The 25,280-nt window shown below is 28.0% G+C and overlaps 3 protein-coding genes across 9 annotated transcripts in view; 1 reads left to right on the forward strand and 2 right to left on the reverse strand.

The window, feature by feature from the left end:
- The window catches only part of LOC107450909 (protein eva-1 homolog C), a 102,828-nt gene extending 90,841 nt beyond the window's left edge, over nt 1-11,987 (reverse strand). The window contains exon 1 of the mRNA XM_016066855.4: nt 11,587-11,987. Coding sequence (XP_015922341.2) covers nt 11,587-11,659 — 73 coding nt within the window. The 5' untranslated portion in view covers nt 11,660-11,987. The remainder of the gene's footprint in view (nt 1-11,586) is intronic.
- A 327-nt stretch (nt 11,988-12,314) lies between these two features.
- LOC107450910 (guanine nucleotide-binding protein subunit beta-like protein 1) lies at nt 12,315-17,179 on the forward strand. Its single transcript, XM_016066856.5, has 3 exons — nt 12,315-12,626; nt 13,204-13,348; nt 15,863-17,179. Exons 1-3 carry the CDS (start codon nt 12,468-12,470, stop codon nt 16,525-16,527), a joined length of 969 nt encoding a protein of 322 aa, XP_015922342.2. The 5' UTR covers nt 12,315-12,467; the 3' UTR covers nt 16,528-17,179.
- A 1,592-nt stretch (nt 17,180-18,771) lies between these two features.
- LOC107450908 (uncharacterized) overlaps nt 18,772-25,280 on the reverse strand; it is a 28,286-nt gene continuing 21,777 nt past the window's right edge. For all 7 annotated transcript variants that reach the window (XR_015432753.1, XR_011638027.2, XR_015432752.1 and 4 more), the window contains 4 exons: nt 24,623-24,770; nt 22,994-23,056; nt 22,700-22,815; nt 18,772-18,998 (listed from right to left, as the gene is read on the reverse strand). Coding sequence is in view for 2 of the 7 variants with exons in the window: in XM_016066852.4 (XP_015922338.2) it covers nt 18,882-18,998; nt 22,700-22,815; nt 22,994-23,056; nt 24,623-24,770 (444 nt within the window). In the remaining 5 variants the exon portion in view is untranslated. The remainder of the gene's footprint in view (nt 18,999-22,699; nt 22,816-22,993; nt 23,057-24,622; nt 24,771-25,280) is intronic.

Below are 25,280 nucleotides of genomic sequence, written 5' to 3' on the forward strand. Positions count from 1 at the left end.
AAGGATAAGATAGCTTTTGTTGAGAAATGTGGATTTCTCATTACGGCATAAAAGAAGAAACAGATATGCCAGATAAAAACATAAAAGGAAAGCTTAATAAAAACAGAAAAAGAGATGGGTCAAAACTTAAAATGGCTGAATCAGGTTTATGAAGAACTTACACATTCGTCCATATGACGAAGATTCGTTATGTGTTCTGGAGAAGTGGAGTAAGAGGCGGTAGGGATGTGCATTGGAACTCTGTGATAGAGAAAACCAAGGCCCACCAAGGACCGTAGAGAAAAAGAAGAAAACATAAGGCCAATAATGGAATATTATGCCGTTTATTAAAAAAATAGTATAATAGATCAAAAAATTTTCGGTTTAAATTTCATAAAATGTCTTTATCTTTCATTCTTCACAATCTAAAAACATCGTAACTAACAATTTGACTTTATACTAAGCAGAGAACAAAATTTAGAGCTTAGAAAAACAAATTAATTTAAAATAAATTCATAACTCTCCGAAATTTAAGAACTAATAAGAATGAGGTTAGGTTTGAGAAAAAAAATTCTTTCTCATGCTTTGGTTAGTAAGCATTTAATGAAAACATAAAACAATTTAAATGAATCTTATAAAACTAAAACAATACGTAAATACAATTCATAAAAATGTATAGATACAAAGATGCAAAAAATCACGCTATTCAAACGTTACGTGTACTGAACAATATCCAGAAATATATGTATTTGGGGCATAAAACAGAACTAGATGAAATAGATGGAGAAATTCTGAATCAAAATGCAGCAGATACCAATAGATTTATTGGTGGCCATCGATCTATTTAGTTCTACGTGCCTCAAGCAATCATAATCAATGGGTCAAGAATTGCTATGGAATGGACTTTGAAATCGAACAGATGTACTGCGGGAGCAGAGAAAATGCTTCATAAAGGAAAATACGAGGCACACGCAATCTCTCTTAGAAAGAGTAAAAGTTTAATAGACACAAGTGCACTAAGATTATTTAGGATCAGTGTTTACCATTTTGTCCAAAAGAATCCTATTTTTTCAAGAACACTGGGACAAATTGGAAAAACCTAAAAGAAACTAGACAAAATGAAAGAAAGAATGCAACATGAAATTAACTAACTATAGCAATGATTATTACAAGAATAGCTTAAATTTATACAGGTAAAGCTTAATATAGTACCAGAAAAATTAAGTTTTTAATATATACTTTAAAAAAATAAATAACTAATATTATACAGAATTTTAAAATCTATATAACATATTATCTAAAAGTCGGTTTGAATATTCTTTCTTAACAGTATTTGAGTATGAAAATAGGTTTGCGATTCGTAATTATAAATTCAATATGCATTTTATATATTAATAGTACTATGTTTAATATACGATTTCTCTTACATTTACTATTTAAATATTTCCTATATTCTATATTTACTATGATATTTTAACAATTCTTTATAAAACTATAAAGTTAGGTTTTACGAGACTCATTCACCTAATATATTGGAAAACTACGATTATTTTAATAATTTAAAAAAATTCCTTAAAATTCTTTTTCAATGGTTGCTTTTTAGTTTTCATTTGTTAAAAAATGATATATTAAATAGCTTGAAAATTAATACAATTATTTAAATTAGATTGTAATTATTAACTGTTTAAAAAATTATTTTAATAATTTCATTATTAAATATCCCTTTTTGAAAAAAAAAGAAGAAAAAAAAGAGTTTTTTCCATCTGGGAAGAAACCTTTTCCTTCTTATGCGTTTTTTTTTCCAGTAGAAGAAATTGCCATCTCTGCTTAGAATTAAATATACACATATGCAAAAAGAATTGTTCTGATTTCTAAGGGTAAGCAAATATGGAGCTTTATTTCTTGTAAAAGAAAAAAACTATGGAGGAAAAAATTATATTCCAAACATTTAAAGATAGTTTAGCTAAGTTTTTTTGGAACAGGGCAGGAAAAGAAAAAAATAACCATAATTAAAAAAAACTAGCATCACATTTCAATAATCTAAGACCACCGGTGTAAAATACATGAAAATACTTAAATAATGTAGACTGAAAATGATTCTTAAAACAATTCATTTTTTTTCATTCAATGAATTAGACTGTTTTCACTTTACATTTACAACATGGCTTAACTCAGCATTGTGTGTTGCATTAAATTATGAATCATCATGTTTAGATTTAGACCAAGTAATACAGAGAGATTTTTTTTTTTTATTATTTTAATCAAAAAATCAATACACAGACTAATACATCACATCTGTCGTTTTCCCGCAGACAGCAGAGGAAATGATTAATCAACATTGTTGCACAAAATAAATCATCATTTTTAAGGTATTTATTTGCAGATAAAAATTGCTGAGAATTTTGAGAGTAAGTGCAAAGATTGAGCACGTTGTTACGAGATTTCAAAGCTACACTCTGTGACCCCCCCCCCCCGAAAAAAGAGGCACAAGCATAATTATTTTTTAAACAAATTATATTAATACAAATAAAATGGATATGAAAAAAAATCCAGTAGGTTTTTACGAAATATAAATTTCATGATAACTGTTGGATAGTTTACTAAGTATTTTACACTGGTGAATTTTAGGGATGTTATTGTCACCTAAATGCAAAACTTTTAAACTCTAATAACCACACACGGTCTGCCATACTTTCCTTTTTCCGATTCTCTAACCCAGTGGTTTCCAACTGGCGGCCCGGGGGCCTCATCCGGCCAGCGAAGCTTTTTTTTGTGGCCCTTGAACTTAAATATATTAGTTATCATTTTTTTGCGGACAATTTTCGTATAAAATCTATATGGGTTTAAAATACTTTTCTCGTTGATAAAAACCTAATTTCTTCGTTTCTGTGAAATGTATCATACCAATGGTGCAAAAAAAAAACTATTCTCAGGTTTTGCATCCAAGAAAATATTTATTCAAATACAAAAAAATCGTGTATGTTGCTCTTTTTTATTTCATTTTTTTGTATTTTGTTAATATAATTTAGCGTGTGTGTATCAGAAATTTTCTCGAAGAAATTCTCCGATTTAACTTTTTGAAACCACTCATTTTGGACGAAAATATTTACATACACATTTGTAAATTTTAAATTTAATATGTAAATATCTATTCTCTGGTGGTTGCAGCAGACAAATCTCGATTTTGTCATTAAACATTTTGTGTGCTACTATGTAAGTTTTAATACCAACCTTTTTAAAGTTTTATATCTTAACAATTAGATATCTGTCGCACATTAATTGTTTAATACATGGGTGCACATTGAAGTTATTGTAGCCCGAATTTCTTAATATGCAATTAAATAGTTTTAAAAATCTACTTTTTATTTTAATTTATAATTCAATACTTTTGTTTCGTATAACATGGTAAAAATCTGACAGTAATATTTAATGTTCCTTCAAACATAAAAGAGTCCTACATAAAATTTTGATAAAGTTGCGGCCCGCCATTTGATTTGTGTTTTAAATTGTGGCCCCCGGCCTCATGTAAGTTGGAAACCCCTGCTCTAACCACTGGGTCTACACTAGCTGTCATTTTTCTGAATTCGGATGTAAGTTTTATAAAAATTCTACACTTGAAAAAACATTTAGCAAAACCCTCAAACGTTGAAGGGTACGAGAGGCATTAAAGCAGAAACGGTATAGAAAAAAAAAAAATTTTTTTTTTCTTTTTTTTTCTCGCTTTTTTCGATATATATATAAGAAAAATTTAAATGCTGGGTTCTTAAAAACAAAAATCTCTCTACCTGAAAAATGTCTTACTTTTCTGTGTTTCCCTTAATCCCAAACATGCCCATCTTTAAGAACGCCAGTTTTATTATTATTTTCTTTTTTCCAACTGTTGGGAGTATCCCCGCACGGGTGGGGGACACAATGGTCGTAAAAGTCGAACGTGCAGTCAAGGTTTGGTCGAACATCACGTACGTTCTCTTGTCAGTGAACTCGCACACCCACACAGGCTCGGTCGTCCCCAAAACAAACTAAAAATGTAGCAGTTTTAAAGAGATATTAGCCTGGGATAAACGTGACAACGCAATTCTACGGGCCAGTTGAGAAACAAGAAAGACAGGTAATTAAAGGTAACTTGGTCTCTGGAAACTGAAAGGGAAAAGGTGGATAATGTATGAGAAATAAAACGAATAGTTTGAAAACTTTTAACCAATTACAAAAACCTTCGGAAAACATAATATTACTTTTTTTTCCCCCTTTCTTTCTTTTTTTGTATTAAAACAGATGCTCATAAAACTATAATAATTTTTTTATTTAAAAAAAATTAACCACGCTTTTAATTTTCCGTTGCAAGAACACAAAGGCATAATGTTTTAAAAAATTTAAAACGTGGTCTTTTAAACAGTTCCAGTTAAATATCCAGTTTCTTGGAAAAAGAATTTCTAATAGAGCAAGCCGCGGTGACTCAGGAAATCGCTTCCCACTGAGGTAACACAGGTCCAAAATCCCAACGATGGGTCGTCAAAGGAAATTTTGCTTCCAGCTTGCACCGACTACAGTGTTGGCTTAAAATATTCCCAGTTTTTGGTGCATCATAGGTAAGAGTCCCTTTGCCGTCAGGCTAACTGTGGTATATTTTCGTAGTTTACTTTTGCATGTAACGCTTTATCTGCTGGATTGTGTTCGAATTTAGAAGTTGAACCAGAGATGTGGCTGAAAGTCCTAAATTCGGATAGCGGTGACTTAGAAAAAACAGAGCGTTCGCCCGCCAATGAGTTGATCCAAGTTCGAATACCAGCTGTGGCTGGTTGACACGAATTCAACTCAGGGCTCGCACCGACCGCATTGCTGGCGTAAAATATCCTCGGTGGTAGGCGGATCATGGGTTCGAATCCTTTAGCCGTCGGGTTAATCGAGGAAGGTTTTCCTCTCCAAGTAACGCAATTGTGGGTTAGTTCCATCAAAAAGTCCACGAAAGCTAATTTGCCTCAACATCTGATCTAGGAATTCCCTTGTCTTCTGGGTTGGGGTCGAATTTACAATGATGTATAACTCGAGATTGAACTGGCTGTTCAACGCCGACTATAAAATAAAAGAAATGTATAGAGTCGTTTAACGCAGGTGATAAGAAAAATAACTTCGAGATATCATAAAACTTTGAGTCTCGAACAAGCGTAATAAAAAAATGAGCGAACTTCGAAATACATCATAATATCGCTACATCAATATAAACATGCACATGTTGGAATCTTTTTCATGACGAACAAAGAGGAAAGAAAATTTCTTACAACGGTGAAAAGTGAACAACAGTTATCACAAAAGATAAATGAAGTTGTCAGTACTTTATAAAACGAAATGACTGGATAAAAGAAAGCAATCCATTAGAATCGATTTAAAAAGAAATACATAACAAATGATATCGAGATGAATGTGCGACGGGCGTTCTCTATTACGACACGTCGCGGAGGTCACGGAAGAGAGCTCAAATTTCACACAACTATTTATTTCGGGACCGCTGGTCCAACCAGTTTAAAACGTTGATGTAAAATAAGATAATTCCCACTCCTTTCAGCACGCAAGGCTAATCCTTAATTTATCACATTATAATTTTTTTTTTTTCTGTTTTGGAAAGATGGCAAAGATTTATTTTTTTTCTCCAGAGCACAACATCTTGAAATCCAAAGCATGCGACTTTTAAGTCAACTGAAACATTTAAGTTTAATTTAAAGAGACTCATGTTTTCACACTCCCGTTTCACAATTAGTTTAGAAATAAGGGAATAATAATTTTTATTTCTGGAGGGGGGGGGATATTTCCGTATCTTGATCTGTCGCGTCAACTACAATCGCCAAGGTACCAAATAGATTTTAAATTTGCAATTTAAAAAAAAAAAAAAAAATATGTAGATGCTTGCCCGGAGGTGGCTACGAGTTACACCTTTCGAGTTTGTCCCTTTCTGTTTTTTTCCTCGAGGTTCGAAGTTCCTCGCGGGCCGCTGCCCTGAAGTTGCTAAGACTTGGCGATTATTTTGCCACAGATCATGATACGAAAATCTCCCCCTTTTTGGTACATAACTCGAATAATGAGCCGAGAAATTAAGCGGAAAGATTTACTTGACAATGGAAAATTAAACTAATAAACAAAAACATTGCAAAACCACTAAGTTAAAAACATACAAACATCTTCTTACAAAAACAATTTTCAATAGATAATTTCATTAAACTTATTGTCTATTAGCTTAAAATATAAGCCCCCACCCGAATAAAACATTAAAAAGTAATCTAGGAGAATATGCCAAAATTGTGTTGCTTAATATCAACTCTAGGTGAAAAAGGGCCTTAACCCTTTTCAGGGTAGAAAAATTTGGACCAAAATTTAGTCCGAAAAAACTATAAGGATGATAACCTTCGTATGCATGCCGTAAATAAAAACGCTCTGCTATACATCTATTTTTAATATTTAAAAAAACTATCACGCTTCTAGTGGTTACTGTAAAAAAAAGTTTTATGCCACCGTACTTGAAAGAGTTTAAAAAAATCTCATTTGTGTCGGATTCAACACTAGTGAATAAGTGCAACTGACTGTGAAATAGTGTAAAGCTATCTAAGAGAGAAATGCTTCCTTTTAAGTTCAAGTCTTTAACTATTTACTATAACAGCTTAGTGTATTGCAAAAATATGTATTTTTTTAAAAATAAAATAAGATAAATTGACTTGCGGAAAGAAAAAAAAATATCGTTCTGCATGCCCGACGTATAATACGAATCAATATTTTCTAAAACTTTAACGCAAGGTGGGAGAAGTTTTAAGAACTTAATCATAGAATGCAATAAATAAACTTTAATACAAAAACAATTACGGAAGTATATAAATTATTGAATTCAATGCTGAATAAATTTAATATCGAATTTCAATAAAAATTTAATTCCATTCAGCAAAGCAATGCCGATTTTGCTCACATAAGAGCGATCGAAATTGGAAAAGTTCTATTTAACGTGCTAAAAAAAACGAAGGAAGCAATACATTTTTGGTCATTTTGTGTTAGCTTGGGCGACCGGAAAACGGAAGAATTAAAGGTGCTGGGTTGGTCCCTGGATTTCTATTTATAAATCAAGTTTGGGAGAGAGGAAAGAGCGGTGAGATAAGGAATAGGGTGGGGTGAGTAAACAGGAGAGAAGAAAATTATGATGCACAGGAAATGGAAGATGATGAGGAGCAGACGATCGACAGAAGTTTTGGTGGAAAGAGAAACAAGGGGAGAAGTGAATTAAGACTTCTCCTTTTGTACTGGTACTCTGTTTTCCCGGTTTTCCAATAGGAAAACCAGGAAAGGGAGGTGAGCTAGTTCGGAGACGACACAGGAATTGCGTAATACACTAATCGAAAATTGAGGTATATACAATGCTTGTGCAAATATTAAAGTTCTAATGCAGCAATGCAATTATATTTTGATGCAAGTTTAAAATTATTTCTTTTACATCGGTAAATTGAGAATATAAAAGTGCAAAAATGCTTATAATTTTGCAAGTAAATATTTTTTTCAAAAAACTTTTGGAAATATGCATGCTAACTTACATGCCTATGTTTCAAATAATTTATTAACCATCTTCATATAAAACAGGACATGCATAAATCAATTTATAAAACCCACACTGAGAAAAACTGCAGAAATTCAAAACACTTTCTCCAAGTAAGGCAGGATATGCATTAATTAATTTATAAAACTCGCACTGAGCAAAACTGCGAGACTTAGAAAAACTTTCTCTATACTCCTTTTTTTGTAATTTTTTAATAATGTTCTTATTAAGTATCTATTTCAAAGTTTTAAACGTTCTAAAATATTTCGGAATTAAATTTAACAATTGTTAAGAATTAGTTCAATTCCATTTAATGTTAAACAGCCATTGTAAAATTATGCTTATTTTATTTATTTATTTATTTTTTTAATATTTTCAACTGTACGAGAATAAAGCAACAAATAATAATCTATTTAATTATAAAAATCAAAACATGCATAAATTTTTTTTCTTTTCCTTTATAACAAAGATTTAAAAAATTTCAATAAGAAATGTAAATTTTAAAAAAGACTAAATAAGCAAGACTAAGATCTAATTATCAAAATTATGTTTTGACATGAATGCTTTCTCACAGAGCAAACTAGATTCTGAAAGAAATCAGTGTATGGAAGAAAAAAAACATTCTCGGAACTTTTCTCCTTTGCAAAAGTACCAGATGGCAACTTCTAAAAATTCTTCACAGATTAAAAGTAGCCGGTTACATTTGCTTTGAAATGTGGAATGGCACGTTTATCTTACTTTGCTTTTAAAAATTTGTTATTGGGTATACTTTGTTGTACTCTTATCCTAGCAAGTTTAATTGTACATTTTTTTTTCAAACATATTATGATAATGAAACAAAAAGATAATATCGTACCATGTTTAATAATTTTATAAATTCATAAAAAAAAATTCTATATTAAACTATAATATAGTGTTAAATAAAACGAATTTTTTTTATAAATCTATTCAAAGCAAAAATTTTAAAATGTTTAATTCCTTTGATCAATGAAAAAAATCTTCAAATTTCATTTGTAATAAAAGAATATTTAAATAATAAAATTATTTTGAGTTAGATTTTATAAACGATTTTAAAGCCTTTAATAAAATATAAAAACAAACCTGCAAGTAATATGTGACAATAGCAAAATTTTAAAATATTGCAAAAAATATCAGATATCTATTTGACACCTATTTCACACATCTTAAAAAGCCGGAGTTTCCTTTTCATGCAATAATTGAAAATATGTATTATAATATTTTGATATCAAAAGAATTAATTACCACTATATTTTAAATTTATAATATTACAGTGAATTAAAGGGAAAAAAAACTTTTTCCTCTTACTTGAATATTTTTTTAAATTTAATTTCAATCTTCTAATGGCTATGACAGAAGGGTACAGTAAAGAGATGAGTTCAAGTTCACTCTTAAAGGAAATAACCGATGACTTATTATTATTCAATTAATTATTTATTCATTTTAACTTAATATTTATTCATGTTTTAGCTGGAGAAATTCAATTATTTTTTATTTATTCATTAATAAAAACTAATTTAAAATCTCCAAAAATAATTTATTACTTTTAGAAATTATACATTTTCAGCTGGATATTATTGAACAAAAAAATAGCCAATAAAAATTACAAAAACTACTAATAATGATAACCACAAAATTATAATAAGAAATTTCCTCACAATTTAAAAAAAAAAAGCGCTGATAAGTTGAGATAATCTTTAAATCATTTGGCAAATCATTATCGACTTCTTACTGATTCACAAATAGCCAATGTATCAAATGAGGCCATTAAAGAAACAAATAAATGACTAAATTTGGTCTACAAAAAATATACCGATACATTTACAAACAGTTATTTGAAATAAATTGAATAATCTCAAACTGAATTTGGTTCATTTGAAATTAAATGAAGCTCAATTAAAAGTATGAAAACTTCATCAACCCAATTCAAAAAACTACTTATAACTATTAAGCCAGAGCATAGGTAATAAATTACAGGTTTGAGTTGGTACATCTATACTCTAATAAGGAAACAATTATTTTTAGCCTATATTGAGTAAGTAAAAATTCCAAATTATTTAATTTAAGGCAATATTTAAAATTGTGGAATAGTTTACAAAGTTTTAACACTAATTTATTAACTAATGGATTTAACGAAAAATTATTAAATATGTAAATATATGCATAGATGCATTAAATGAACACAAGTAATTTCTCAATTTTAAGAAAAGATCCTTTACTTAATTACATAAGGAAGGCATTTTAATAGCCCTTTTACTAAATATCACATTAAGTAATAAAAGTTTTAAAAAGAAAAAAAAATTATATATTTAATTTAAACAATTATGTAGCATAAAATAGGGATCATACTACACAAAACAATCAAATAAGATTGGAAAATATGTTTGCAAATTTGAAAGAAGCAATTATATTCAAGAAAAATCTAATAATGATGAATAAAAACTTGATGAACATTTGATTGTGACAAACTATTCGCAAAGTTTTAAAAATTTTAGCAGTTTCACAGCCCTATTCTAAATTACAAATATAAGTTTGAAATGTGCAACTAATAAATGGATTCTATAAAATAGGCAATCTATGTCCAAAAGTAGTTTAATTACCTATTCATTTTTCTTTAGTTGCAAATAAAAGCCAAAGTTAATGTGTGAGTATACTGCCAAAAGCTATGTATGTTGTATTTAGCTATATTTTTCAAATATGTGAGAGGGGTACAAATTACTGTCTACTCTTTTGTGGTATACTGACACTATACGAGTTGGATTATCAAGTATGTATAAATAGTAAATGATAATTGTCTAAAGACAAGAATCATAACTACACTTTGTTACTTTTGAAGAATTTAATTTAGATTCGATCAAATGTGAATAAATATTAATTTATAAAAGTTTGCATCGAACTGGTTGCAAAACTATTATAACAATCAACATCATACTGGTTTGCATCAAACTGTGAACTGCAAGGGCAGAACAGGGTGCATAGCCAGATTTTTCAACAAAAAATAAGCACACAAAAAATATTTTTAAGCGCTTTCCAAAGAAGAAAAATCATAAATAGGATATGTGCAGTAATAAGAATTATTTTTTTCTATCGTTTAAAGTTCTTAATTTATAAACATTAAATCAACAAAATGCAAAAAATTCACAAATTCATGATAAAAAGCTAGTTTCTGATAGATATTGAGAAAATTGTGAAAATCATGCTTTTTTGTAATTTATGACGACGATCGACACGATGAAGGAAAAAACTATTTTTAAAAGATAGAAAATTAAGCACTTTTTTACAAACCCTAAATAAAAAAAAAGCACCTTTAAGAACTTTTAAAAATTGTAAATCAAAAATAAGTATCTCTAAGCACTTTTTAAAAACGCTACGCATTCTTGGAGAAAGTCAGTTACTGAGTAATAATATTTATTACATTTTGATTATTCATCAAACACTTCTTGGGAAAGAGTTATTTAGCAACATTGAAAGTTTTAGAGAAATAGAAAATTATTCACTGTCAAGAAATTAAATTAGACAATATTCCTCAATTAAAAAAATTCGTATTATTCTAATCTTATTCTTAATATTCTATCTAAATTCTTATCATCAATTAAAGAAAACTCTTAATACTCTGATATTCTTCAGACCATAACATACTAGCAACACTTTTGGGGAAATTAAGAACAATTTCTGATTTTTTATTCTTGATATTTTAGAAATATTTTAATTTGAGAATGATCATTAAACTAAGTAGATACAATGCTACAATTATAAGGACACACATTTACATTTAATCAATTAATGAACTTTAAAACCTATCAAAAATAAACAATATTTTAACCAATTTTAAGTAACCATGCTTTGATAGTTCACATTATTTTTCTTTAATACATATAGTATTATTTGTTCGAGGAGAACAAGTTAAGAACTCAATGTGCACATGTGACTAATATTCATAATTTCTAATATAAGTAACATTTAAATAATGCATTCAATTTAAATAATACATTCATAATATTTAAATAAAGACATGATTAACTTACTCAGGTTTGTATTCGATGTGACGGCTTGCGGCGAAAACATCACCACAGCCAAACATATCAATTTCACCCACATCAGCAGCACACAAAAAAAAGTGAAAAACTTAAGAAAAATTATTTGTAGAATTCTCCTTCAACTCAAGAATTTAAAGATCGTGAATCCTTTCGATGTTTCATCGAAGATGACGGGGAAATAACAAAACAATCATTTTTTATGCGATTATGCTTTTAGCGTGTTTGTTATTTTGATGTAATCCTAGACATGCTTTTGAAAAATATAAATTACAAACAAAACTACGTAAAGAATCAACAAAACTTGCCAGATGACAAGGAGGAGTGCACTCCTCCGAAATCGCTTGAGAGCTGTTATGACGTTTTCATTGGACAAGAGAGAAATCTCATGTAAAGGGAAAGAAAAATATTCCTTTTGAAGTATTTTATTTTGAGTACATACACTGCCATCTACTGGCGAAATGTTTTACTATTTTCAAAGGAAAATATTACAATTAAATAATTACTCGTAAAGGCTTAGCAAAATGAAAATACAAAAATGCTTTCTGAATTCCTTTAAAAGATTTTGTAATAAAATATGATAAACTGATCTAAATTAAAGTGAATAGAAAAATCAATAAAATTTGAAATTAGATTTCGAAAATATTCTTCTTCGCTGGCAATGGTATAATTTGTTTGTAAACACCTGACATGCGTCTGCTGCAAACGCAGAGCTATAAGCGATAAGCAGAGAGCTCGCAGCACTTAACTATACTCAATACTCATGCGTCTGCTGTTTTCGAAATGTTTTGACATCCTATCACGATCACTTTCTTTTCTATGAGGACAATAAATACAAAGTATTTTACATATCTCATTTGATATTTTTAGACATGTCAAAATTGCCACCATTACCATTTTTCATTTTGCACGGTCACGAAGGGAATATAACTGCTTTGGAGTTTAACAATGAAACTGACGATGCTATAGATATTAAACCAACTTTATTGTCTGGGAGTGACACGGGGGAAATATTTATTTGGAATCTCCAGGTGACTTATTATTCTTTCAAAGTTGTTCTCTTCTGAAAAAAAATTACAAATTACTCCATTAATCATTTACGTTATTATTCACCTTAAAATAATAACAGAAGGATGTTTCGAATGGACTTTTCTTAAACCAGTGTATTGACAAATTCTAACTGGCATGTACATTTTTTTATCCATAACGTATAGAAATGTTATATAATATTTTTGTTCTTGTTATAAGATAGTTCTGTTTATTTTTGAAACCTTTTACATTGAAACATATATAGGAACTTGAATTTATCAGATTCTTATTTATAATAATTGAATTATTTCATCTGATTTAAAAAATTTTAATGTGAAATTTCTTTTTGTAAATTAACAAATACTCTGATAAAGATAAGGAACAACTAGAAAAATCGAAAAAAGGGAAATAAATTTTCTCAAAAAATCCAGGATTTAAGAATGAATAAAAAGAAGTAATTTTAAACTGAGTCATTAAATTTAAAAAGCACTCATTAAAATATTTTCAGTAAATATGATTTCTATAAAACACGTAATAAAGTTTAGTTTGTGTATTGATTTATTATGTTATTTTTTCTAGAGTTTTCGAACCCTTTTCAAATTTACCAGTCCTAAGAAGAAACCAATAATGTTCTTGAAGTATTACAAATCTAAGCTCTTCATCCAAAGTAAAGATGGCATCATAAATGTTTGGAGCTATGACAATAGTAACTGGACTGTGATACGTAAGAATTAACTAATTTTTACAATATTCTGTTACAGGTCAGTTCTCTGACCTAGGGATAAAAAGAGCAGTAATAACTAGTTTTAGAATGATGTCCATATTCAAAATTTTAAACAAAATTGTGTGTTTCAATCAGTTTAGTACAAATTATCACAGAAATATTTACCTCTTGCTCAATGAATATTATTAGTTTAGTTACTTATTAGTTTTAAAATAATTTACAATAGATTTGAACCTATATTTCAAATTAGATGTATGTTTTTTATAAAAAAATCAAAGTAAATATCTATTTTGATAGAAAAAATAAATATCTTCACCTTTATTAAAAAATTTTGTTCTGCTTTACTGTTTAAGCAAATTAGATTTAAGGAAGTACAAAGGGACTATAATAAAAAGCTTAATTTTAAAATTCAATGTTGGCAAATAAACTCCTTTCTTTGGAAGAAAGAAACTTTTGCTACTAAAATAAAAAATTATTTAAATATGTACCAAATACATAAGTACTAAACATATGTACCATTCAAATATATTTTTAGTATAAAATACCTTGAACCCTTACCACAGTTCCTAAGTTTTCCATGCCCTCCGTTAATACATAACCAACAAGCCTATCCCACTGTCTCTGGCCCAAGGCTTTTCATTCTTTGATTTTAGTCTTCTCAAAATCTATCTCTGACATGTTATTAAAATAACTATAGACTACTAAGGTCTACTCCTTTTTCATTTGTCATCGAGACACCAGGAGAGAAAAACATGTTATATTCTCTCTAGTTTTAGATGTGGGTGTTTTAGGTTAAGACGTGGCCAGTCCAGTTCCTCAGAAAATAGTACTTTGGTTCTCTTCTCTTCTAGAGATGTACTGGGTTCCAAAATTTTCTTGGGTTTGGGTACCCGGTAAAAATTTTGATTTATTACCCATTTCTCGGCCGATTCAAGATACACTGCCGGGTATTATGTTTATGTGAAACAATATAAAAATTTTATAAGTTTCTAACAAATAAATACTTTATCTGATATAGTTCTAAGATAAGTTAAATGTGAGCGGGTATAAATAAAAACGTAATTTTATTTTTTTTCTTCCTTATACTAAAAAAAAAAAGGATAAACTAAAGGAAGAAATTTGAGATGGATAACTGTTTGCATATAGAATGATTAACATAAAATTTCACTTTGAAGAGTAGACATCTGCTAATAGTAGACTTAATAATTAATTAATTTTTCATTTGATATTTTAATGTAGTCTCTGTTAAACGAGGATATAAAATAACTTGGTCATGAAAATTTGGCCTGATACTAGGTAGTCTCTTCAATAGGTCTTTTTTTTTTTTATCTAATCAGGCCGAAATATCATAAATATGGTTTATAAACATCAATATTGGTTATTGGTTTATAAACATCAATATGGTTTATAAACTTCACATTTTGAAGCACCTTTAGCTTATATATGCATTATCTTCTGAACACCATAAAGCAACACTTATATAACTATTGTTTTGCTATTTATTTTAAATAAATATCAAAAATTGCATTAATGATGTAAATGATAGTTTTACTTAGGCGATTGTGCTGTAAGTTATAATATCTGTTCCGCCACTTGAATCAAAGACAGAAGATATGCAAGTTCCTGTAAAAATCATCCATCTTGTCCTAATCGCTTTTAACTTTTTCTTCACATTTTTAATCACAACATTCAATTTTTTTAATTGACTCTCATTGTTGTTTTCTTATGCAAACTAACAAAGTAGGCATCTAAATTTGTGTATTTTAATGCCATTAGAATTAAGTCATATGAAAAATTCATGTTTTTAGAGTGTTATGTATTTATCCATCCTATACCCCTTTTCTGGTCTGCAAAGGTATTCTTTAATATCCATTTAATCATAAGGATACGTAATAAGTAGAAACCAAAGAAAATGCATCTTTCTTTTACTCCCATTTCGATTTAAAAAAACTCTGTTAACCAAAGCCATAAAAAAAAATTTATTCTAACAAACTTATTCTAAAATTAGATGGATTTCATTTTATTGCAAATAAGATTCAAATATTTTTAATAGCTGGAAATTTTTTTGTATTGATTTATATAAATAATTATTAAACAAATAAAAAATTTTAAAAACTATCTAAGAAAAAATCTAGATCATTTTATACAAACTTGATTAAATACTCCAGCAAAAATAAAGCTCATCAAGTGTGCTGTTGTAACATCTTACTTCAAAAATTAAACAAACATAAGGATTTCCCTGAGAATAATAGTTTTTAATAAAAAAAAATAATAATAAATAAAAAAATAATTATTGCTTTTGCATATATTTGTACAATAATTCAAATGATTTGTTTAATTACAGATATATTCAGTTGTGGATTTGAAATTTTAACTGGTTTACAATTAGTGTTATTTCTTATTACAGATTTTTTTAAACTTATTTTTTATTACAAATGTTTATAGTTATTTCATTTTGTAGATTCGTTAATTTATTTACTTTACAAATGTGTTAATTTATTTATTTTTTTACAGGAAATTTTGAGTCAGATTCAGTTGCATTTTGTGCTTCAGTTTTTTGGCTCTCTGATAGTAAAGCATTCATAACTTTATATAATCAAGACGAACATTTGCTAGACATTTACAACTTAGAAGAAGAAAAAAAATCAAAACAATTAAAAATGGATGCGTCTAAAGGTTTATGTATGTGCTTAAAAGTTATAAAATTACATGGCAAACAATTCTTCTTAGCCGGTTTTGAAAATGGTGCCATTGAGCTTAGAGATGGTGAAGACGGCAATGAAGTTCATTCCATGAATTTTCACGAAGGACTTGTAACTTGCCTGGATTACGACTTAGAATTAAAAAATAGAGGAATAAGTGGTGGCGCTGATAAGTTTCTACAGATATGGTCAATCAGTGATAATTTTCAAATAGAAAATGCATGCCAATTGACTTTAACTGAACCAGGTATCAGTGATGTAAAAATTAGGCATGATGGAAAAATAGTGATTGCAGCTGGATGGGATTTCAGCATAAAAATTTTTAGTTGGAAAACTTTAAAGCCCTTAGCTATTCTAAATTTTCATGAACAAACAATCCACAGTTTAGCATGCTCTCCTTTTCCCATAGATAAGAAAAATTCAGTTTTTGCATCAGGTTCAAAAGATAAAAATATTGCTCTATGGACTATATATTGATGTTCTACATAAATAAAAAATTATATCATTAAATAATTCATTTATACATAGACTAGTAATAAATAATTTGATTTTATTCTAGAGCAGCAGTTCCCAAATGGTGTCTCACGGAACAGTTAAAGAGGTTGTGAGAGTTTGCACTTAATTAATATTATCCATTATTTAATATTTTGTCGATTTTATTAAATTTTAAAGTTAAATACCAATAAAAATGAAACTGCATTTTTTTTTAAAATATAATTTTTATAATTACAATATATTGAATAAAATATGAATAGGTAAAATTTGCTTTAAAAAATTGTTTTAGTATTTTATATCACCGTTTTCAAATCAATGTAAAATAACTAAATATGCTAATAAAGAAAGATATTTCCCTAATAAAAAAATTTCAATGTCTGTAGCAGTTTCTTTTAATTTTCATTTCAAAGAAAATTGTAAATACACCAAAAGCAAATCAACAACTGAACTAGATACAGCTCCAGAGCTACAAATTTTAACTGTTGGATATAAAATCTAATTTAAGATATGATAAAAAGATGGGAAAATTTTCTTCCTCACATTAAATACTTTTAAAATAAGGTAGTATTTTATTGGTTAACACATTTACATTTTTTTTACGGTCACGGTTCCGTCGTAAGATAGACCATATTTAGGGATCCATAGCCAAAAAAAATAATTTATCGCTGTCCTAGAGCTTACTTTCCATTCAAATTGATTCTTCGTAGATTTATTCCTTAACCTCATTTTTCCACTCGTTATAAACAAGCTGGATTAACTTAAAATTTAAATGCTTGTTTTAAGTAATTTTTCCCAATGTTTTTATTTGAAAAAAAAAGAAAAAAAAATAGTGATGTTTATTTCTTACATAAGAACTAAATAAAACCAGCTATATATATACTAATGCTAATTTGGGTTAGCTACAAACAATACAAAAATGTGATAAGAGAGCAAAAAATTAAATCATTTGGGTTTTATAAATCTTGCTAGGTTTAGTTTACTGTTTTACTTCAATAACAATGTTTTTATTTTGAAGGAAGGGGGTTAATTCTATTTAGTCCACCCTATACAAGCTGTGGAGATGAACGAAGTAAATATTATAAAGTAGTTTTATTGTCAATATTCACCTTTAGTTTATTCATTCGTTTTATTTTAGTAGTTTTTGACACAAACTAAACCACATTTCAAATAAAGCACTCCATCCTTTAAAAAAATGAACGTAATATGTTTTTCATGAAATAAAGTGTTTCTTTTATAAAATTTTTAGAAAAAATATCACTTATCATAATTTTTAGGTGAAAAATGCTTATTTTGCTTTTAAATGCTGTGTATATATGCTGGATAATTGAAAAAATAATCTTTTGTCATTTATTATTTTGCTTTATGAATATTGTAATCATTTTAAGAGTAAAAGACCAGTTATGCAACTATGTAAATAACAATTGTGAATTTTGCAAAAATGTGTATTGTAATAAAGTCCACACATACAATATCTCCAATACATAGTTTCGAATATTAATTGTATTCAGCGCAAATTAAACTATACATAGCAATATCCCAAGTCAGAAGAAATGCTATCTTTAATTCAAACAATTAGGTCATGCTAAAGATACTTTTCTATTTCAAATTTTACTATTAGAAATTACTTTAAAAGTATTTTTGAATTTTACTGCTAAAAACAAAGTTGTGTAATAAGAGATAGTTCAAATTTTGTTTATATTTTCTTAGCAAATTATTGTTGTGTTTTGGGGACATTTTTGCAGCAACTATTCTTCCTTGGCACCTTATTTTATACATTCTCCTCTAGTTAAAACTTAATGGATAGGATGTGTATTCGTACAGGTTTATCCAAGTACAGAAATATATACTAGTATATGGTGTTTATAAAAGATGATATAATCTACCAAATAATCATAGTTATCTGTTAAATAATAACCATCGTTAATTGGTGTGGAAAACTTATAAACAAGCTATTAGCTTAAAATAAAACTGAATATGTTTAAGGTTATGCTTTTTCAATTTAGTGATAGCTTTTTGGCTAATATTTTTAATTAGAAGAATTAATAAAATATGCTAAGTAAATTTAGCTAGCACTTACATACCTATTACAGTAGTATATCCAAAATTTTTATACATATATATTTTTTAATTATAATACAGTAAAAAAGGCTTCAAGATTTTAACACAAATGTTGCCACTTATTTATATATTCTTACCAAATGAAAGAACTCACATTTCTCATAATGATTTCAATGTAATGCAAATACTTTAATACAAGAAAAGGAATTATTTTCAATTTTGAAAATAACATACAATGTATCATAAAAATATATACAATTTTGTCATACTGACATTCATCACGTTTTTGGAAACACACTAAGTGCTTGCAAGCATATCACTGCAGCATCAGCTTTAGCAACTTTCTTGTTACTAACAGGAGTTGCAGCCTGATATTCAACATTGTTCACTTCTACCTATAAGATTTAAAAGTAATTTTTTTTTATGTCAGAAAATGAGCAGACACAATTTTAAAATTCTTTAAAACTTGGCTATGTTTAGCATTATATTAAATGTAGAGTTTTACTGCACAAAACTTAAATGACATTACATATTGATAGAAAACAAAAGGGAAAAAAAGATTAGTAGGTTACAGTAGGGTTGTGAAACATTCATTTACTTGGACACAACAAAGCCTCTGATTGATATAAAATAAGTCACATATAACATCAGCGTGACAGTAAAATTAATAATGCTACTAAAGTAATAAACTTATAAACCGTTCCATAATGTATATCTCAATCAGTTTTTAGTTGTATAAACTGTTACTAATAAAGTAGTATACAAAGTTTTTTAAGACAAAAATGGGAAAGACATTTGTTGATGGTATCTAAGACTGGGTTAGACATTGCATTTCTTTATTTAAATAACATATAATATAATTTTAATTTGAGTTAAAAATTAATAAGACTCTAGAGGATAGGAAGAGTTATTAATAGGAATTAATAACTTTTCTTATACGTAAATTTAAACAATAAAACATTTATGTAAAAATTACAAAAGTTCAATTTTACGTTAATAGCTTGACACAAAATTATAACACATTTTCTTTCCCTAAATACATGATACAGCTATTAATTTTTTTGACTAGGATAGATTTATATAGATAATTTAACATAAATTTTTTCTAGGTCATAGAAAAGTTTTTTAAAATCTTACCTACAACATGGCAAAATAGTGAAATCATAATTAGGTTTTAGTTTTAAGTAAAAACATAGTCAATATTATTTAAAATTTATATGCCAAGTTACACAAAATTCTATAATGAACTTTAAATTTTGGAAAATATTTTATCTCACATTTAGGATTTCTCTATACCGAAATTAATGATTTATAACAATGTGTATTTTGATAATTGTGATTAAAACATAATCACTTATTTTAAAAATATATCAGGTAATAATTTCGGTTTTATACTGAATAAAAATAATAAGTTTCAGAATCACAGAAAGAGGGAATTTCCCCCTGAAATAATAAAAATCTAAGTCTCGAAAATTATTGAATAATTTTCGTTGCTGGTGTTGGCATTTTAGAGACATTTAATTATCTAATATTTTAGTTTCTTTAATTTAAACTACTAAAATAAAGTTTGTTACTTGGATTTCTTTTTTCTTTTCAAAACAATATTTTTATTTATATATGAATTAATGTTATGACATGATAATACCAACTGAAAGGGAAAAAAAAGAGCAGTAATGTATGTTTCAACTTTAACTAGGACGTTTTATCAAATTTGAAAAGAAAGAAAAAAACTGTAAATAATTTTAAAAGAAATAAATTCAAAATTTATTTACTTAAAATACTTTTTGACATATAGAAAAATGCCAAATGATATTAAAATTTAAATAGCAAAATAAAAACTTTTTTTTTAAAATTTTGCTGCTGCAGGTCTGCCAACTTTTCAGAAAATATTTTATGCAGTGGTAGATAATTGAAAATTAAAGCTATCAGGATTTTAGCAGCATTTTAAAAGCATTACTACGATAGAGTTGTAACAAAGTAGTACAGTCAAATCCCGCTATAGTGAACCTTCAAGGGACCAAAATTTCCATCATTCCTATATCCGTTCCACAAATAATTTTAAATAATGGTTCCGAACTCCTCCTATTTATTGTACATTATTTAAATAAATAACCAATTAAATAAAATACAAAAATGACTGAAAAATAATACGTAGTAACAAATAATGTGTTAACTTGCTTTTATTTTTTATTACTCTTCATCTGGTGTACAAAAAAAATAAATTAGTAATCTTTAGCTGGTGCGGGGAGAAATTTGTCCATACATCTGCCTGGGTTGACCTTTGTTTAGGGATGGAAAAGTGTGATAAAAGAAGCAAACAAGAGAAAATTCTAATCACTACATTACACTCTATAAATGGTTTTAAAAATCAGTATAAGTATTTATTTTGAAGTAGACATTTCAAAATTATTTAAAAAAGTGAAGTTAAAAAATCAGTCGAAGACAGAAAAAAGTTCATAATATCCAACTTCCTCACTTTTTTAGTTCACTATTTCCACAAAAAATAACATTATACGTGTATAGTAAGGCACGGGACCGATAATTTCGTTCACTATATCCGGGAGTTCACTATAAACCGTGTTCACTATACAGTGCCCGCCGTTTATTGAAATCACTTTCGTTTTATGCTATTTTGATTTTATTAAGCGGTTGATTTTATTAAGAGGCGATTCAACATTTGAAAAAAAAAAAATTTTTTTACGATCTATTCTAAATGCACACACTTTTAAATTTTAAATAATGACCACATTAATGCTTTATTTTAACTAATTTAATTATTTTAATAAAGTAAAACCCAACATAAGATTAAATTTACAAAAGTTTTGCAAAAAACCGATCAATGGTTGCTTGAGTTGCAGTATTTAAAATTAACTTTTCAACATCATTTGAGAGTTTATAGAAGTTTTTATAGTTTTCGATATTCCTCCTCTTTGTTTTAAGGCTTGCCGCAATACATTAAGTGCTTTTCTGACTTCCATTGAAGATGGCACTAATGAGTTCATTTCATCTTCTGAGTCTGATTCCTCCATTTCTTGATGGGAAATAACTTTGCAATTTTTGATGTCTATAACAATTTCAGAATCAGATTTTTCTCCTGATGTTTGCTGGTTATCGTCAATAGCTACGTAACGTGAAAAATTCTCGTCCATTTCATTTTCTTCTTTGCTGATCATTTCTTCGAAACAGTTATGAGCCCCATCTCCGTCTCCATTGAAGCTTCACGTTGACTACATTAGGAAGCTTATCATAGTTTTGCAACACTTCAAATTTATCTTTAAGACTCAAATCCTTCCTTTTCGGCATGCTGATAAAATTTAACACCAAACGAACTTAAAAATGATATATGCTCTAACTTTAACTATAATTTACTCAAACGGCTTAAATAATATGGAACATGCGCACAGACAGTTTTTGGAAATCTATTCATGTTCTCTGTTAAGATAGATAACAAAAGAAGCTTCTCTCCCTTCTATGGTTCATTCAATAAAAAGTAAGATAAGAATTCGACCCCCTGTTGAGTGAGATAGGTTTCTCCAAACTTCATTCAAGTCAAGGAATTAGCATTGATAAATTGATTTCTATGAACTAGCCGCTTACCACCCACATTTTCCCTTAACTCTTACACTATGTATATCACAGGAAAGTGCTAACCGCACCTGTTTCACAGGTTTGTGAGTAACTGTTGCTTCTTCTAAAAAAATCTTTAAACTTCGAAAAAATAATATTTTATAAATAAGAACAAAAAAAGCTGAAATATTGCACCTTTGATTTTAAAAAGCGGCGGCATTGATTTTATTAAAGGATGATTTTTAACATGTATTAATATTGTAACGATTCGGTTCTTGCCGATTTGATTTTATAAAGCGGCTGATTTTATTATCCGGTGATTTTATTAGCGGCGGGCACTGTAGCAGGGTTAGACTGTATTTGATATAAACACGTAGTGGTGTGGAAAATAGTTTCAAATCTAATTTACAAATCAGTCATACTTTAAAACATAAACTTAGCTACACCACTAGAACACTACACCACTTTTGATTAAAATAAAGCCCATGCACAGAATTGGTGTTGAAACGAAATATAAGGAAGGACTTACTTTAAACAAGAAAAGTTTTTTGTGTGAAGGTCCAGACTCTTGAATAAGAGTGTAGAGAGGTGGTTTCCATTTTCTTTTGCTACACAACTCCATGAGAGCAGAAACAGGATGTTTACCTATTAGGGAGATTTAAATAAATTTTTTAATAATAAAGAAAATATCATGTGACCCTTAAACATATGTAGAATGGCTTTTAATATGCTATTTGCGTATTTCTATTTATTTCTAACAATTTCGTTATTTTGACATGAGTTAAATAATAAGTGACACAAAAGAGAATGAACAACATATCACCTTGCAAATCCTTGAGAACACTTGATACTAACTTCTTGGATCCTTCACCTTCAGAAACAAGGCCTATAAGACAAACAGTTAATGCAATAAGAAAACATAATTTAGTACTATTTTGTGTTTTAAAGCAAGTTTTAGAAGTGATTTTTGTTTGTTTTGAATAGTTTGGTACATTAGTTTTATTGTTTTTTTGTCAGTTCAAGGCAATACTTGTACTTTAAGTGAAATTGAAACTAAAAATTTTTTAATGCATTATAATTTTGCAATGCTGTGAATATATGAATCTCCCACTTTTGGCACTAAGATTTACTTTAGGATTATGTTTAGAGTAATTTTGTGACAAATTTTTGTTTTAGAACTGATTTAACAGTTATGAGACAAGTTCATTCAAGACATTTTTCAATTATCTGTTTTTTTTTTAAATTCCTTTTAAAACAGCTTGAGTAATTAAGGTGCAAAACCTTTTGACTCCTTTTAGTACAAAAAAAATTGGGAAAATGTAGTCATTGTACTGCAAAGTATGTAACCAGGATTTTCTTTTTAAAAAATGAAATATGATATTAATAAGAATGTGACTAAGAATTTATTCAGATTGAAGCTGACAAAAAATTGGACATGATAATATATTTTAGTCATTCTCTTTCCAAAAGTAAAGTTAGTGATTCTAGGTGGCTAATATACAAGTTACTTTTGACAGTTAGTTGTTCTGCCCTCTAAACTTTTAGAAAAACTACTAAGTCAATATTTATTGTTATAAACTTATCTTTATAGAGCCATGCACCTTGCAGTGCAGTAAATTCTTTAATTAACTTTTTTTTCCTATACTTGAAACAGAATTTTACATACTCATTCAAGAAAAAAATATTGAAATTTAAAAGAATAGAATATAGTTTTAAATTTAAGCTTTCAAAATTGTTCAGATATTCATATTTTTTTAAACACTCACACACTGATTACATCTTATCAATAGTTATAGAGCTAAATTTTTGAACCCATTTTTTATTACTAATTACTAGATGAGTAGCAGTTCTTTGTATGGTATGAGAAAAAAGTGAATGATCAATAAATCAGTTTTAATGTATACTACAAATGCAAGCACCAAACTGAAAGATATATACTCACATAATAGAATAAAAAATCTTGACAGTCAAAAATTATCAAAACTTAAAATAAAATATAATTCAGTGATGTCAGAACTATACATTGTGAAATTATTAAGGTTCATTTTACCAGTGATAATCTAGTATATAAAACCAAAAATAACTTTTGATAGATCAAACCTGAAAACTACCTTATTTATAAAATATTTATCAAATCTTATGAAAAACTCATTCTTTGAGATGTAACACACTAACTGGTGGTCGAAGGTAGTTTTAAAGAAGACAGTTAGGTCTGACGTGTCTTCGAACGCATTTACACCAAATTCGGTGCAGATTGATTCATAATAGCTGATTTGTATATGGCATATATACGCATACATATAAACATTTTGCTTTAATTATATAAATGAATATTTTTTAAGAAGAATAAACAAATACATATGCAGTTAACTGCAAAGAAAAGAAAACAGGTATGTTTAGTTATTATAAAATTAGATACTACAAATGGCAGTATAATGAATAATTTTCCTACCTTTTTTATCAGTTTTAATGTCCAACACTAATGGCTCTAAAGAACCTTCTTTATTTTTTCCTAAGCCTTCACCTGGATTCCACCCCATCTTCTTAAGTAAACTCATTCCTTTCCCTTCTGTAACAGGAGCTGCACGAGTAAAAATATCCTACAAAAGCAAATTTCATAGATTAGAGATTTAACAATTAAAACTAATGATATCTATATTACATTTATCGCTTACTGATTAAAAAAAATCTCTTCTAGAAATAGAAGAAATTAACAAATTTATAAAACTTTGAAAAATAGAATAATCACCACAATTTACAAATTTCAATATCAGTCAACTATTTGAAAAATAATTTAGGTATAACATTGGTAAATAAATTGATCTAAAAATAGAATTGTATACAGATTATTTTGAAACATGAAAGTAAACAATAATAAAAATACCAACTTCAGTATCAAGTTTTGCTTTTATGACTTTTATTGAACAAAAGTAAAATAAGAATTTCAACTAACAATATTTTATGTTTAAAATTTTCACGAAGTAGCTAAACAAAATACGGAGAAATGTTTTAACTCTTAAATCTTAGTTCAGTACCCAATCAGTTATATATCAGTAATTCAAGAAAAAATTGGTTTCTTATTTCTCATTCTTTTAATACTCTATCAGATA

This window comes from Parasteatoda tepidariorum, chromosome 3 (genome assembly GCF_982258835.1).
Source record: "Parasteatoda tepidariorum strain Cologne lab strain chromosome 3, Ptep-v5.0, whole genome shotgun sequence".
NCBI classification, from domain to species: domain Eukaryota; kingdom Metazoa; phylum Arthropoda; class Arachnida; order Araneae; family Theridiidae; genus Parasteatoda; species Parasteatoda tepidariorum.

What these genes read in the sequence shown, in the direction of transcription:
- LOC107450910 (XM_016066856.5), top strand. Translation starts at nt 12,468, where the DNA reads ATGTCAAAATTGCCACCATTACCATTTTTCATTTTGCACGGTCACGAA. An exon ending in TATTTATTTGGAATCTCCAG is followed by an intron (nt 12,627 to 13,203) that starts GTGACTTATTAT and finishes TATTTTTTCTAG; the next exon opens with AGTTTTCGAACCCTTTTCAA. An exon ending in TAGTAACTGGACTGTGATAC is followed by an intron (nt 13,349 to 15,862) that starts GTAAGAATTAAC and finishes ATTTTTTTACAG; the next exon opens with GAAATTTTGAGTCAGATTCA.